Source organism: Haemorhous mexicanus, chromosome 13 (genome assembly GCF_027477595.1).
Source record: "Haemorhous mexicanus isolate bHaeMex1 chromosome 13, bHaeMex1.pri, whole genome shotgun sequence".
Classification (NCBI taxonomy): Eukaryota; Metazoa; Chordata; class Aves; order Passeriformes; family Fringillidae; genus Haemorhous; species Haemorhous mexicanus.
Window position 1 is genome coordinate 8,152,774 of NC_082353.1, and position 15,252 is coordinate 8,168,025.

The following is a 15,252-nucleotide window of genomic DNA, read 5'->3' on the forward strand; positions in this document are numbered from 1 at the left end:
TTTCCTGGTCTTTGAAAGGCTCCCAGACTTCAGTAGATCATTAAGATATTCATGAAGTATTTCAAGACACTGCCTCTTAAAATTAGTCATAAATAGCAGTGTAGCTATTTAGGGCTTGAAATCCATTCAGCATGCTGAGTAGTTCCAGAGGGAAAGTGGGAACAGTGACTAAAACCTCTTGGTGTGCAATGCTGCCCTCCTCTACCTTCTCTCAGTGGTGTTTTCTGCTGAAATTCACCAGTGTATGGGTTTGTATTTCATGCCTCTATCCAGAATTTGGCTTTTGAAACAAAAGCTCCTTGGTTCTTCGAGAAAATAATAACAGAAAGTGCTTCTTATCTTCAAAGTGTTTTTCTGACATTAATTAATTGGATCCTCACGATCCTGTGAGAAGAGTAAGAAGCAGCCTGGAAGTGCCCATCAAGCATTGCTACTGTACTGAACACTTCTGCAGCCTAGCTGGAAAAAATCTTTTGTTTTGTTTTGTTTTTTTTTTCCAACTGCCCAAATAACTAAAAGTGTTTGAAAATCGGGGCATGAAAATTAAAACTACTTTTGAACTATGAGCAGACTTTTATTCATTCGTGCTTGTGGACGTGAAAAAGCTGCTGTTAAACAAGCAGGGGTAGATCCTGTGCAGCTCCCAAATTACAATGGTGCCATTGATTTCCTTGGGCCTGGGCTGCCACAGGCCAACTGAAGGGCCAGGCTCCTTGCTTGGGAAGCAAAGTAAGACTTGATGTGAATAAAGAGCTTTAAAACCTAGTCATCATAATGGGAGTACTACCTAAAATGAAGATGCACTTGGAAACAGATGGAATAGATTTGTGTGAGAGTCAAGAGAAAGACACGTTAAATGAATGGAAAAGAAAAACAAAACAAAACAAAGTTATTGGTATTTGTGGATATGACCTAGTATGGAAGTGGAAAATATTTTATCTCCACTGAATTACTGAAAATTCCTTTATCTCTCAAATGACCATTATCCTAAACTGTATCTGACAGTAAGTAAAGGGAACCATTTTGTATTTGGGTATTTAGGGTGGGGTTTGTTTCTGTCTTCACTGAAGTTAATCAGGAAATGCTTCTAGCCACTGAAGATGCTGTGTGGATTTTTGATGGGATTGTAAATGAGAAAATGTGCAGTGTTGAAACTCACTGGACTTGAAATGAATGTGTGTCAGTATTGTCCAGAAAGACCTTTAATACCTAGTTCACATTGTCAATTATGGTCAGATATTTTCCTTACAATTTATGGTTCTTTAAGATAACACAAACATGTTTAATTTGGAAGTAAAATAGTTGTTAATTGAATGGGTTGGGAACTTGGAAACATAGAAAAGTGATTGATGAAAAGACTGATAAATACCCTGCTAGACTATGAGTAGCATTTCAGTCTGCCAATATAAATGAGCAGTGTTACTTGCACTCTGTCAGGTTTGTAGCATCTTCCTATTTAGTGTGGGCAGAAATGAGCCTAAGTGCTGGGAGAAGAGCTCTTGATAAATTTGTGATCTGCTAATTTTGGTGTGTTGCATAAAGGTGAGCCTGCAGAAACATGCTGTCCTTTTTGGTCATTGGCAACCAGGATGACAGAGGGGACCCCTCAGAGTGCAGCAGTAATCCTGAGGTTTGAACAAGTTTTAACATGGATGTGGTGGTGGCTCTTTGGTTTCTTTGTGTGCACAAACACCAATTAAAAGACTCATGCTTTTGTGCAATAGGTATAGAAGGTCTTCATTCTTTACAATTTCCATCCAATTATGTGTTCCCCTTTTTCTGCTGCTTTATTGTTCCTACTCTGCTTAAGTAAGCATTAGAAACCATTATTGATCAGTGCCTTGAAGATCTCATGCTGTTTCCAGCATTAGTTGCTGGACAAAGTGCTGAGCTTCCTGCCCTGCTCCTGACTGAGAGTGGTGCAGAAGCCTTGTTCCTGTGTGGTTAACACAGAGCTCAGTTTGCTGTGGCACCAGCAGCCATCTATTCAGGATGGTAATAATTGAAAATGGTGTTACAAAGCCCTACAGTCTTTCTGTTCATGATTCTTTAGAAGTGGAAAGAAACAGTGTGTTTACATTCGTATTTGAGAAAGGAATTGAACCCTTCTGTTGCCTTTTTTGTTTATTGTTGGGCATTTGGGTTGGTTTGGGGTTGTGTTTTGGTGGGTTCTTTGAACAGAAGAGAATCTCAGTACAGATGCATGTGATGATTTTACTGGCTTCAATAGAAGAGACATTGTTGGATCAGCTGGTCATGCATTTGTATGGGGTGGACAGGGTTTGTGCTTTAGGTTAGATTTTTTTTAGGCAGCTAGTATAGAAACAAACAAAAAATGCAAATGGAAAATAAAATGTTGGAGGAAGTAAAGGAAAGAAGATGCTAAGTGAAAGACAGTATGAAGGGGAATACCAAAACTCATTCAAATAAAGACTCATTCAATATGTCTTTTAAAATGCCAGTAAATATTTTAACCTGGATTTATATCTATATAAAATCATCAAGGAAGTATCTGGGGATTGCTGATTATTTGCATTGGTAATAATAGTCTCTGATACAGACTTTTTTGGTTCAGTTAATTTATTCAGACTTACCTTGTGCATGTTTTAAAAGGCAGGTGACTCAGCAGTTTTATTGAGAGACTGTACCTGCAGTTCAGTTCCTTTATATTACATGGTAACTGCCCAAGCTCTGCAAGCCTTGGCAGTAACTCCCAGCCTACTGTGCTGTGCACAAACCAGTTGCATTTACATGTCTAACCTCTAAAGGATCCCAGAGCCTTTCAGAAGCTTATACAGTTGATTCTCTTTGGCTTTTTTCTCTCCAAAAGCTTTCCTTGGTTCTGTGGTCAGCTGTGAGACCATTTCAGTGTTCCTTAGTCAGGAGTAAGAGGCTGCAGCGTGTGCTCCCAGTGTAACAGCTGTAATTAAGCAAAGGCCACGCACAGATATTACAGAAACTGCAGCAAAGCAGTTTCTCCCAAGCCCTGGCCTTTCCCACAGGATCCCAGGGTGTGGAGATAAACAGCTGAGCCCCCAGGGAGGGGCAGCCTGCCCTGTTCCTGCGTTAGACTTTGGGAGGGGCTCTCTGAGGTCCTGTCCCTGCAATACAATGAGCATAGAAACATCAGGGCTTCGATTTGTGACTTGGCAGTGAGTGTAACCATTTGAAATTATGGCAGTCATTATGGTCTAGTCCACAAAAACCTGGATTGAAAAGGTGGATTTCTCTCTATTTACCCTCTCCCTGATAAAACTCCTGGTTTTGCTTGAGTTTTATTGGAATGGGTTATGTAAAGTTGAAGACTTTGTACCGTTGGTTGAGTCTGTGCAATCATTCAGCAGCACCAGGTGGTTCCTAGACATGTGTAACGTGTTACTGGCAGTAATTGATTTGTTTGTGTTTATAACAGGAAACTAGTTTTAATTACTTTTGGGAGGGTGGTTATTTAAAGGGCTCTTCACTCATAGACAGCATTCATAAAAAGACTTGTTTATTTATCTCAAACATGGAAAAAATGTTCCCAGCTTAGTATGAAACTACGTGTGCTGGATGTACTTTCACCAAAAATTAAATTCACTATTAATGTAAGCAGTGTGAAAAATGCTGTCTCAAATGCAGAAAAAAATAGATTATGGAGTGTATGAATTTTGGTTTAAGCAAAAATTAAGGCTGTATCTAATCACTTTTTGTGGTTCTGAAAAAGTGGTACTGGAGATAGTCTATTAAAGGGAGAAGATAGAGCTTATTGAACTTTAATAAGACTTTATCAAAGACAGACAAGGATTTTTTTCCCCAAGGTGAAATTGTAAAGGAGATATTAGAAACTTGGTTCTGAAATGTTGAATAGTTAATGTTCAGAATGATAAATTAATTTCAGTCATGTTTCATAGTTTGAGACCAATGTATGTAACAGTCCCTGTACAGTGTATTGATCAGGAGACCTATGGGACTGATGCAGGAGGTCTAGAAGATCAAACTTGAGAATTGGGAGCAACTGTCTGCAGAACTGTTTGCAAGGGATCTGCTGCACACTGCAGGGGGGAAGAAAATAAGTTACTTCTTGCTAAAGAAGAGAGACACTTTCTTTTTGTTAATATATTCTTTCCCCCATATGCTTGGAAAAACTTAAATTCAGTTCCTGATGGCAAAATAATTACATAGTTTGTACTAGTTATACTTAACTCATTTTCTTCTATTGTCTATTTGGAATCTGGACTGCCCTGTTTCATCTGTGCTGCAGACAAAATTCTGCCATTAATTAGCCAGTGTTATCTGATGATCTGAGGTTAGACTCACACCTTGCAAACCCATAATTTTTCCCTGTGTTTCTCTGAGTAGTTTTATCAGAGAATTTTTTTTTTCATTAGCTTAGTAGGTAGCTTGGGAATAAATAACAGCAGTAGAATGAGATGTGATACTCTGAAATGCTCTCTGTATTTGGAATGATCCTGTGCTACTTTTTGTAAAATATTTCAGTCATATTCTTTGTTGGTTTTGGAGCTATAAAAGTCATCAATAAAATGTGATGATTTCTGGTTTTGCCATGTCTATAGATTTCTGGGCTTCCCTCCAGCTATCAGTTGTGTGTTTCACATGGTTTGATGGCTTTCTCAAATAAATATCAAATCAGTTCCATCCCAGAACATCTTTTTTATATTTAAATGCGTGAACTGACATAAACAATAACATTAGTGATACTGCTCCAAGCCTTCATAGCCAGAAGATAATGCCTGAGAAAGTGATACCAGTGCTGTATTTCCAGCTTTCCTCTGACCACCCAGCTTATTGTGCCAGATTTCCTCTTCTGGCAGAGTGAACAGAGGTAAATGGAGACAACCTCTCACAAGTGTCCATGTCATTTTTCTTCATAGGAGCCAAGTGCTCCACAGGATCTGTAGTAAATGATTGTTGTTTTAAGTGAAAAACTAAGGTTTACATGCTGTTGTCAACTTATTTTGGAAGAGAATGAGTGAAGAGCTGGATGATATTTTTCAGGGCTGGGCATGGGCAATCTGTCTGCTTTAGCTTGTGGCCTGTGTGCTAACTGTAATGGGCACTGAATTAATCAAAGCACCTGTGTCCTTACCCTAAAGGTCACTAAATTAATCAAAGCCCATCTTCTCCCCCCTAGTCTGGTCTCTGTTTGCTCTTGAGTCTCTGTGCCTGTGCCCTGATCTCCCCTGGTCTGAGCTGTGCCTCTCCTGCAGGGCCCGTGGCTGTCTGGCCCCACACACCCTGCGGGCTCCTGCTCCACCCTGCTGCCAGGACAGGGAAACCATTGCAGATTTCTCCTCCATGCCAGTGTCAGCATTCACTGAGACCTGAGTGCACCTGGGACTTCAGTGTCTGTGGCAGCCCTGCCCGAAGCCAGCCACGAGGTCTGAAAGGCCTCCAGGGAGCAGCAGCATCAGACACTGGGCCGGAGCGACTCGAGTCTAAGGCAGGGGACCCAGCAGTGCTGTGCAGCTCAGGCTGTGTGTTTTGAGTTACAGTGTTTAACTTCACCACACAGAGCATCCAAAATTCTTGAGAAATTCCACTTGAAATTCAAAACAGCTTAGGAGTATTCATTAGCTCCAGGTTTTCATAGCAAGGAACAAAAGCTATTTAGCAAACAAAAGAAGCAGTTTCTACTTCAGCTTTTAATTCTTGTGAGATAGAGTGCTCTTTTCTGTCAAGATGTCACAATCTGCTGGTTTAGTTTAGCTGTCATACAATTATTCTAATTCTTGGCAGTTGACAGGAGTGCAAGGAGGTACAAAACACTTTTTGTTATGCCAGCTGAAGAAAAAAGTGGGGTATTTACACATGTGCATTTCACTAATCTGGCCCTTCTGACTGAAGTAGTGTCTAGATTAGAAGATAATTCAATTGCATTTATCTATCCAAAGGACCTTTGCCAAATGTGTGCTGGGTTCACTAATATGCAGTTGAACTGTGCCAGAAGGCTCAGCTATCATGTTCTGAGCCATTAGCAGTCAGTCCAATCAAGTCCTGAAATACAAGAACCAGATTCTTACTGAAATAATGTAACTAAGACAAATCCTATCATCTGCAGGTTCAGCTGGAGCTTCATGGCTAAAATATCACATGCTGCATTGGAAATGTATCCCTGGTGGAGTCTACCAGTCCTGAATGTTGTTTGTTATTTCTAAATCCTTGATTTACAGCTATTGCCAGTGGAGACTATTTCCTGATGTTACTGTCATAGGGTAGGGAATACATTGCTAAGAATTCAAGCCCTGCTTTTTTACTAGGCTTAGACAAAAATTCTAATTATGCCCTATAAGAGCTGATGTTCTGAAACTGCCACTTAGAAACTGTAACCACAGTTGTGTCCTGCCTTCGTTACAGAAAGAAATTAAGAATGTATAAGTAAGAGTGGGAAAAGAAGTTTTGAATTTCTATATTAAAAAAAGCCCACAATTTTGAGTTAGACTCTACTGATTAATTTCTAGAGTCTTCTGAACTGTAGGAGCTCCCTTTGAGGTGCTGCATTTCCCAAAATAAAATAGGAGACATACAATGGGCTTTACATTTAACATAGTTACAGTACAAGACATGGGTGATTCTCACTCTAGTTCTCTGGGGCTAAGTGTTGTCCTTCTCTTCATATTTAATTCCTCTCAGTCTATTTTTGTCCTTCTGTCCTTCCTCTTCAGTATTTTCATGGCAACAGTAAAATTACGTACAACTAAACCACAGAAAATTTACATAGACTTTGGTGGAGTTAGGAATTTAGTCAACCACTTCTACACCTTCAATTCCAGGGAAATTTCTGTTCAAGTTATAAGAGAGAGAGGTTTTTATAGATTATTTTAATAGTACTTAATAAAATGTATTTGAAGTATATAATTATAGAGAATGGCTAGGTAAAAATAAATTGAAAGTTCATCATTCTTATCAGATACTGTTGCTTGTGTACATTAATTGTGTAAATCCTTTTAGGTTAGGTCATTTGCAGAATGATGAAATCTGCTCATTTTCAGATTTTGTTGGAATGATTCTTATCTTCAACAAATGTTGTGCTGGCCTTCTGATAGCTTGTCTTGTACTTCCCCCCAGTACAGGGGGATGTAATAGATGACTCATAAAATGCAGGAATTGTTCAGGAGGGATGGCATTTCTAACAGGAGTTCTTTACTCATTGCAGTCCATTCTTCAATACAAAGTAGGAATTGAAACACCCTTGATGAAGAGCTGGGTTGTTGCCTATTTAATTGTGGTGGTTATTGAGATGCAGTGCTAATATTTGCACATGTCATGAATGGCATAGACCATTAATGCCTTCACACTTCCTTGACTTTCAGAAAGCCTGTCGTGCTAAAGAGGCCTAGGCAGGTTTATTTTTGTGCTAGAGACCTCATAAACATAGCACTAGCCTAAAAATTAACTTCATCTCTTTTGTTTCCTCTTATTCCTTCATTTACTTTCCTGGTAAATGTTAGTATGGCCTCCAATAAATGCTTTTAGAAACTAATTACATGATCTGGGTAAGCATACTCTTTAGTGCTCCCTAATTCTCTGCTATTTAGAGCCATATCTGAACATTCAGAATTACTGCCTTGGCATAACTTACTCCCCATGGAAAGCCCTGAAATCATGTAAGTGTTATTAGTTTTGTACTTAGGAATAATAATATTAAAAGTCATCAATCACTCAAGAGCACCTGCTTGGAAAATGGGAAAAGGCATTTCATTAGAGCAATTTTAAAGAAGGGGAACAGTAATAGGAAGAAAACTGAAAATTAAGCCCAAGATGCAATTCATAAGGAGTGCTTATGCCTTGCAGTGCAAGAATTAACAAAATGCTGAAATTCTGCTTTGATGAATGTTTTTACTTGCATCATCAAATCTGCTTCATGAGTTCCCTGTTTCCAAAGCTCCAGGCTGTACACAGACACAGGTTTGCAGTCTTAGTGTTGCAGCTGGGTAATAGCATGCAGAACATTCCCTGCTTGAGTAACACTGCTGTTTATATGGGTTTTCCAAAGGTCTGTGTTGCACACTGCTTCCCACTGGGATTGAGGATGATGTGTGGGAGAGCAGCAGTGACATTGAAGCACAATAAATGCCATATGATCACATTTTGCAGATGTCAGGTCATATATCTGTGTGTGCATTTTGCAGTGCCTCATGTGCCAAGTCTCACAAGTCACAGTGTGAGAATGCTGTAGTCAGAGAGGAGGTTTCTTGAATTTTGCTTCTCATCTCACCAAAAAGACAGAAGAGGAAGCCTAGACTACCTAATGTGGCTTTGTTTCATGGGCTGTTACTAATACCTATCAGGGAAGACTGCTAAAAAACATGGGGAAATCCTGCATCCCCTCCTGACAGAAGCTCAAGATTTGGTGCCATGCAGATTGACTCTGCTCTTCCTTTGGAGATTTTACTGAAGCTATGGAGATTTCAAACCTGCTGTAATGTCTGGGCCTGAACAGACTGTACAGCTATACAGTATAAAAAAGCAAAGCAAATCTGGCTTTTTTCTCAAAGCCTATAATACTTATTTGCATCAGTAGTTAATTGTCTGTTCTGCTTTGCTGCCCCAGCATTTTCCTTGAGCTGATGCATCAACAGGGCTTTTGGAGTCAAGCACAAAAAGGAACTGGCACAACTGAGAGAAGTGGGAGCTTCTCTCTGAGGAAATTGGGGAAGCAATAGTTCAGCAATAGTTTGGATCCTCTGAAATGAAAAATGACTGCTGCAGTGCAGAAAAGGAGCATTTCTGTTTGCAGTGATTAGCTGCAAAACAATTGCATTTAAGCAAATAAACAGGTAAAAGAAAAATCTGTGATAGTGGGATTTGCTGCTCTCATAATCATTAGGAAATGCACCCAGAGGATGCCTGCTTTCTCAAAACTAAAACAACACTATATGAGACCTAAGGCAACAGAATGGGAATCTCTTGTACTTGCTTTTTTTGACACTGTTATGGAGGAGGGATAAAACCTGCCAAAGTGGCACCTCAGGACAAACTGGCAAAATTGCTTTAATGAAATTCACTGTTTCAAATTTATTCCCCTTTGAAGCAGGATTTCTTTATGTGATAGCTCCCTAAGGAGAATATCTGAATAACTTATTGAGCAGGATTATGCTGTTGACCTGAAGTTCTGCTGTTACTATTTTAGATAAGAAAGAAAACTGTTCAAACCTTTCCTTGGAAATAATAGTATATTTGAATTATCATTTCCTTTTAATAGTGTTGGGAATCTGGTACTTTTATCTAATGCCTACTGTAAAAATATTTAAGCAATTGTTTGAATGCTAATACTTGCAATAAATACTAAGTGTAAGATTTAATTTGCAATGTTATGACAACTACTCAGTTCATGGATAAATTCAACAGTACCATTACAAAATAAGCATATGTCCAAGCTACTCAAAGCTGTAAGCAAAGATGTTTGTTGGATTTCTGAAAAGCAGATTTTGAAGTTTCTTCTAGGTAAAAAAATAAGTGATATAGTAATATGTGTAATAAAAAATAAGTAATATATGTAAGAATAGGGGTCTATATTATGGTGTAATTGTAGAGAAAGGCAGACAACCAAAATTCTCTTCTCCAAAAGGACTTGAAGACAACTTCAGACATTTTAAAAAACCTCAAAAAAATTCCAAAAAATTATTCAGTATCACAAAACACAGCCTGCCTTCATGCCTGTCAGTCTTGCAAGATGGAATGCATTCAGAAGTAGCCACTGGTTGTAGGAGTTGCACTGGTGTGGCTATGGCTGCTCAGAGTTAAAGGCCAGCTCAGTCCAGCATTTGCTGGACTTTTCCACTTTCTGAACTTTTCCATTTGCTGCACTTTTCCAACAAGCCCTTCCCTTCCAAGTTTCTCTTCCAGTTGCATTCCTCGTGGTTTGTACCATGAAGCCAGCTGACTTGCCTCCCAGGAGATGTCACCAAAGGCTATCTGTGGGGCTCAGCTGTACAAGATGCACCACCCTGCACTGATTTTTATAATGCAGTATGTGAATATTTTAGATTTGTCTCTGAAAGCTCCATATAATGTATTTTTGTGCAGGAAAGATAAACAGGAGAAGTTGCATGTTTCTTTCACTTCTTTCATCAAACTGGTTACTCAGAAGTAGTCTGAATATTTACTGCAGCTGTTATCTGGGCACTTTCTGTAAAGGTGCTGGGAAAGTGGTGTTTCTACAGAAAGCTACTATGGCCAAGACATTCTTGTACTTTAATTCAATATAACAGCAACAGGATTAAATCTTTAAAAGCTTGTTAAAATAAAATACAAGGGAAAATGCTTCAAACGTGATGTGTCAAATAAAAATTGTGCTTATGGTGTAAAAATAAGAAAGTTGCTGCACTTTGCCTGTAAGATGCTTTGATTTTTGATTGGCAGCTGCAAAGCCACTGCAGAGAGAAAGAGCCCCATCCATCTCACCCACTCACCTGTTGCAGGTGCTTTTGTTGAGGACCTTTATCAGAGAACATTTTATGATGTCTTTTCAGTCTCTGACTTGCACCTTGAGTGCATCTGCAGCTTGTGCAGGTTCCCTGGATTAAATCACCAGTGAGACATTTGCAGTGGACTCCAGCAGCCAAGCCTTGACCTGGATTTCCACTGGCCACAGTTGCAAGGCTGTTCCCAGAGGGAGGAACTGCTCCCTGCTTCACTCTCTGTGGGTCAGGACCAAATGGGAGACTCTTCATGTGTATGGGAAAGAACTTCAATTCTGGCTGTCTACAGCCTTAATAGGGCTTGTAAAGCAATTTAATAGGACTTAGAACACTGTTCTCCCAGACAGAAAAGCCTTAGGACAGAAAAATATACTCTATTGCTCTGCATGTTAGTGCTGTTGCCAGATTTAAGAAGTTTCTTTTTATTATTGGTACTGTGCCTATTTGGGTACAACACCCACACCTAAAATATTTCTCTTCAGATATGGTTAGAAAAATAGGAGTCAATCAGCAAGACACCTAAGGTATATATCAAACTGCTAATATGGAGAAGTTAATCAGAATTGTGTCCTGAAAGACTCCATATCACTCATGCAAAATATTATTGAAGGCCACTGTAAACAACACCGTTTTAGTTAAAAGCTGTTTCCAAGATGAAAGATAGATTAAATGAGCTACAGCATGTATGAGGAATTCCTCATGAGGACTTAATGGCAAAGCTTCTCATAATCTTTCATGGTTTGGCTAAAAATATTAGCACCATAACAATTTTTCAGGAGGCAGACTTGAGGTGGTGGATGCAGAGTGATCAAAACATAAAAGAAGCACATTTTCCCTTTTTATGGAGAGGCCTCTTTCAAAAGTGTCATATGATGGATTTGAAATGAAAGTTTAATGTGCACTCAGTTTTTCAGACAGCCATCTTTCTACAGCTTCATTATTAATAACAATTTCGTCTTAGCCAGCTCTCTTTTTTTTTCTTGAGCTCTTGATGATTCATTTCTCTTATTTGTTTAGCATCAATCTAAGAAAAAAATACTCAGATCATAAAATTAAGGAAGTGTTCCACATTAATAAACCAATGTAAAATCAGTCTCCAATACATTTTGCAGAAGTTTTTAATCCATAGTTGTTTGAATTAAAAAGTTAAAAGGTATAAATAGCAAATAATGTGACTGGATTTCCTATTTAGCCTGTGTGCAATATTTTTTGAGCTGCAATTTTTCCTCTCAGCACCATATGAGGAATGATGAAGCCGTTTCCATGGCTGATGTTGTATAAAATATTTTTCAAGTAATGTCCACAGTATAGAGGTTGTTTTGTTGGCATGTCAGTAATGAGACCTAGGAAGCAAGTGAATGTATGGCAGCTCTTGGGAAAATAAACATGTAGCATTAAGTAAAATAAAAGTTCAAAATGTGTGATTGCATTTACAGGGTCTGATCCAAAGCCATTAAATTCATTGACATTTTTGCTTTTATAAAAATACTTCATCAATATTAAGCAAATTATAAATAGTTGGGTAGTCAGCAGCAACCTCTCCAAGTCAAAAGATTTTGAATTTTACAACCTAGCAAGACAAGGGAGTGTCACTGTCCCTTCTCATGGGACATTCTGTTCTGAGTCCTGCAGCAAAGCACAAAGACTGCTTCTGTTGATTAGTTAAGTTAATTCAGATGTCTGGAATATGTACAACAAAATAAGAGTTTTGACTCTAATGTGTATTACTTTGGAATTAGTAGCATAAATTTAATTTCCCATCATTTAGGCCATGCATGTAAGTTTTTCCTAGTAGCATAAATAGTTGTGTGTAATGCTGAGAGCATTTTAACTGAGTATCACTGTTGTTGAGACAGGGTGAAGAAGAAGCAAATTGGAATAACTGGGTCCTTGACCTTAAATTTTTTTAAGTTCAAAGCTGGTACCTTGAATTTTTATTTTAAAAAGTAAATTGCCAAGCAAGATACAGCCAAGGGTATGACTAGATTTTGTTTAAAAGAAAATTCTTTTGTAATAAAATTGAAAATCTGTGAGTAGAGCCTTTAGAGAAAGGGTTGTGTCATTCCTGTGTACCTAAGCAATGTCTGATAGGGTTTCAGCCTCTCTATATGTATTTATTTTTTTAAAACTTATTTATTTATTTATTTATTTATTTATTTATTTATTTAAAATAATGCAGCTTTAATATTGCATAAATTATGCATATATGTGGCAGGAGTTTCTGACCTTAAGGACTGAAAATTATAGTCACATAGACAAATAAAGAAAATGGGAATGAGGAGGAACAGAGGCTCCTATGTCACCAAACCAGTGACTAGCCCATAATCACAAGTGGAAGGCACTGCCAGCGAGACATTGAATCCATATTTTATCAATCCCTGGCTAGTATCTGATTTGCAAGTCACTTTCTTTGTGCAGGTGATCCCACAGAGCATTTTCAGAATGCTCAGCACTCCAAGCAGTGCTGCAGGTCAGGACTCTGCAGATGTTCTGACAATCTTGTTCTGAAAAGGAAGTGGAGGGACCAGCCAAAGGGCATCATGAAGAATAACAGGAGCATTTGGCAACTCAGGGTACTCATGTGCTCCTTCATTGTTTGGTCCTTCTGCATTGTGTAATGCACTGGTTTTGTGTATCTGACTCTGTGACTTGTTCTGCCTAAATTACAAAATAGTCCAGGCAATGGGAAGAAAGTGCAGGAAAACCACTTCCTTGGCATCTGTGTGTGTTGTGTGTGCTGCTGGCTGGCTGAGAGTCACGTGGCCACCTGGGAGAAACTGTTGGAAAAGGCTTCCAAGCTGTCTTTGATTTTTCTTTCTTTTCCTACAGCATAAACATACAAAGGGTTGAGACACAGTTTTGTAAGTTTGGTTTGTGCTTGATTTGTTGAGTTTTTTACTAATAGAACTGTTCTTTTCACCAGCTTGGTTGCCTGGCATCAGGAGTACCTGAGAGTGTTCTGTGCAGCTGTGGGGAGCTGGCTGGGCAGCAGTGTGGGAAGGGGCTCTCCTGTGACCACGTGCTTGTGTTTGTGTCCCCTGCAGCCCTGCGGAGCCGCTCGGGACGCTCCATCATCAACGGCAACTGGGCCATCGACCGGCCGGGCAGGTACGAGGGAGGTGGCACAATGTTCACCTACAGACGCCCCAATGAGATCTCCAGCACTGCAGGGGAGTCCTTTCTGGCTGATGGGCCAACAAATGAAGTCCTTGATGTCTATGTGAGTTAGTATTTACATTATTCTTCCTGATGGAAAAGAAATTGTTCAGTTTGTGGTTAACACACAACACTAAAGTGGTATTCAGTACCAACACTTTGTTGCTTTCATTTTGAAATGTTAGTTTTGATATTTTACACTTGTTTGCTGTGGTATCCGTTTTGCTCCAGATCATAGGAAATCTGCATCAAGCCTTTTTCTCTCAAACTTAACTGATCCAGTAAAACCAATTGAGCTTGCTCAGTAAAGTAGAAATAAGGCATACAAATGTTCAAGGCTTTTCTTTTGTGAACTGGATTTTTTTCTGGATACTTTCCTATTGAAACAAAGTTGGTATAGTTTAATTCTGCAGTGAAGAAGCAAATACTTGAGCCAGACAAGGCCTCTCACCATCTCAGTTTCCTTAAAAAGAAACAAGTCCATAAACCTATAGAATGTAGGATTTGAAGCAGGGCAGTTTTAATATGAAGCTGTGATGGGAGACCATAGATAATGGCTGTTTGAGAAAAGAAGACAGAAGACAAATTGTGTCTAAGAGGGAGAAATATTCAGAAAGCTTTTTGCTTCAGTTGGGATGGATTCTTAGTTCATCGTACTGAAATAAAAAACATAACTGGAATTGATTACAGCTTCTTCCAAGATAAGTGGTGTGTTCTGAGATTATACACTCCCACACAGTAAAATTCATTTCTTGAAAAAAATAAATTAACTGAATATATGATTCTTTCATACAGGCTTTTTTGACCTTGAGTGCAATGCAAGGTAGAAAAATGAATGTGCTGGATAATTTCATAGAAAAATTAGTAACTACTGTGATTACTAAGCTGGGAAAAGTTAGATGTTGGCAAAGTTATTCCCCATCTGCTATATGGTATCTAATAAAGCAATGTAATAATTATGTTAGCACTAGAATCATTAAGGTTGAAAAAAACCTCTAAGATCATCAAGTCCAACTGATCCAAACTTCTTTTCCAATTGATTGTAATGAATGACTGGGAAAAGCCTGGAAAAATAAACAATTGGGCTCCTAAACTGTGCAGTGCAGACTCTGTGTTTTTCGGATGTTTGTGTTTTTGTGAGGTTGCAGGGTTTGTGAGTTGAGGCTTGGCCCTGAGTTTTTATGTTCAGCCAATTAATGCCTAGTATGTAATGACCCAGGGAGAAATGGGTTAGGAAATGGATTAAACATTTCCAAAGTAATATCATAAAAAAGCCATAAGTTTTGATGTTGTTTGATGTTTGGTTTTATGTTTGATATTGTAATGTTTTGGTTTAGGCTTAGGGAGTGTAAGAAAGCTGCCATGATGGGTGTCGCTTTGCCAGCTTTGTTCTGTGGCTGCTCCTGTGGATTGCCACTTGTGATTTGACAGGACTCTCACCAGAGATGTTTCTGGTTGATAGGAGGAGTACTACAATGCAGTATAAAATGATTGTTTAGTCTCTTTTTTAATATATTGTGGGAAGATCGAGGTGAATAGTGCTAGATGCAAGAAAATCAATGGTCAGTATGACACAGCCTGTCTCCCAGGTTTGAAATGTAGCCAAGCAGATCCAGATGTCTTTTTTCAGACTTCATCTTACAGTGCCTGATCTCCATTCACCCATACTCAT

The 15,252-nt window shown here is 38.8% G+C and overlaps 1 protein-coding gene across 1 annotated transcript in view; it reads left to right on the top strand.

Annotated features, from left to right (window-relative positions):
* The window catches only part of THSD4 (thrombospondin type 1 domain containing 4), a 92,263-nt gene that overhangs the window by 49,157 nt on the left and 27,854 nt on the right, over positions 1–15,252 (top strand). Inside the window, exon 3 of the mRNA XM_059858222.1 lies at positions 13,469–13,644. Coding sequence (XP_059714205.1) covers positions 13,469–13,644 — 176 coding nt within the window. The remainder of the gene's footprint in view (positions 1–13,468; positions 13,645–15,252) is intronic.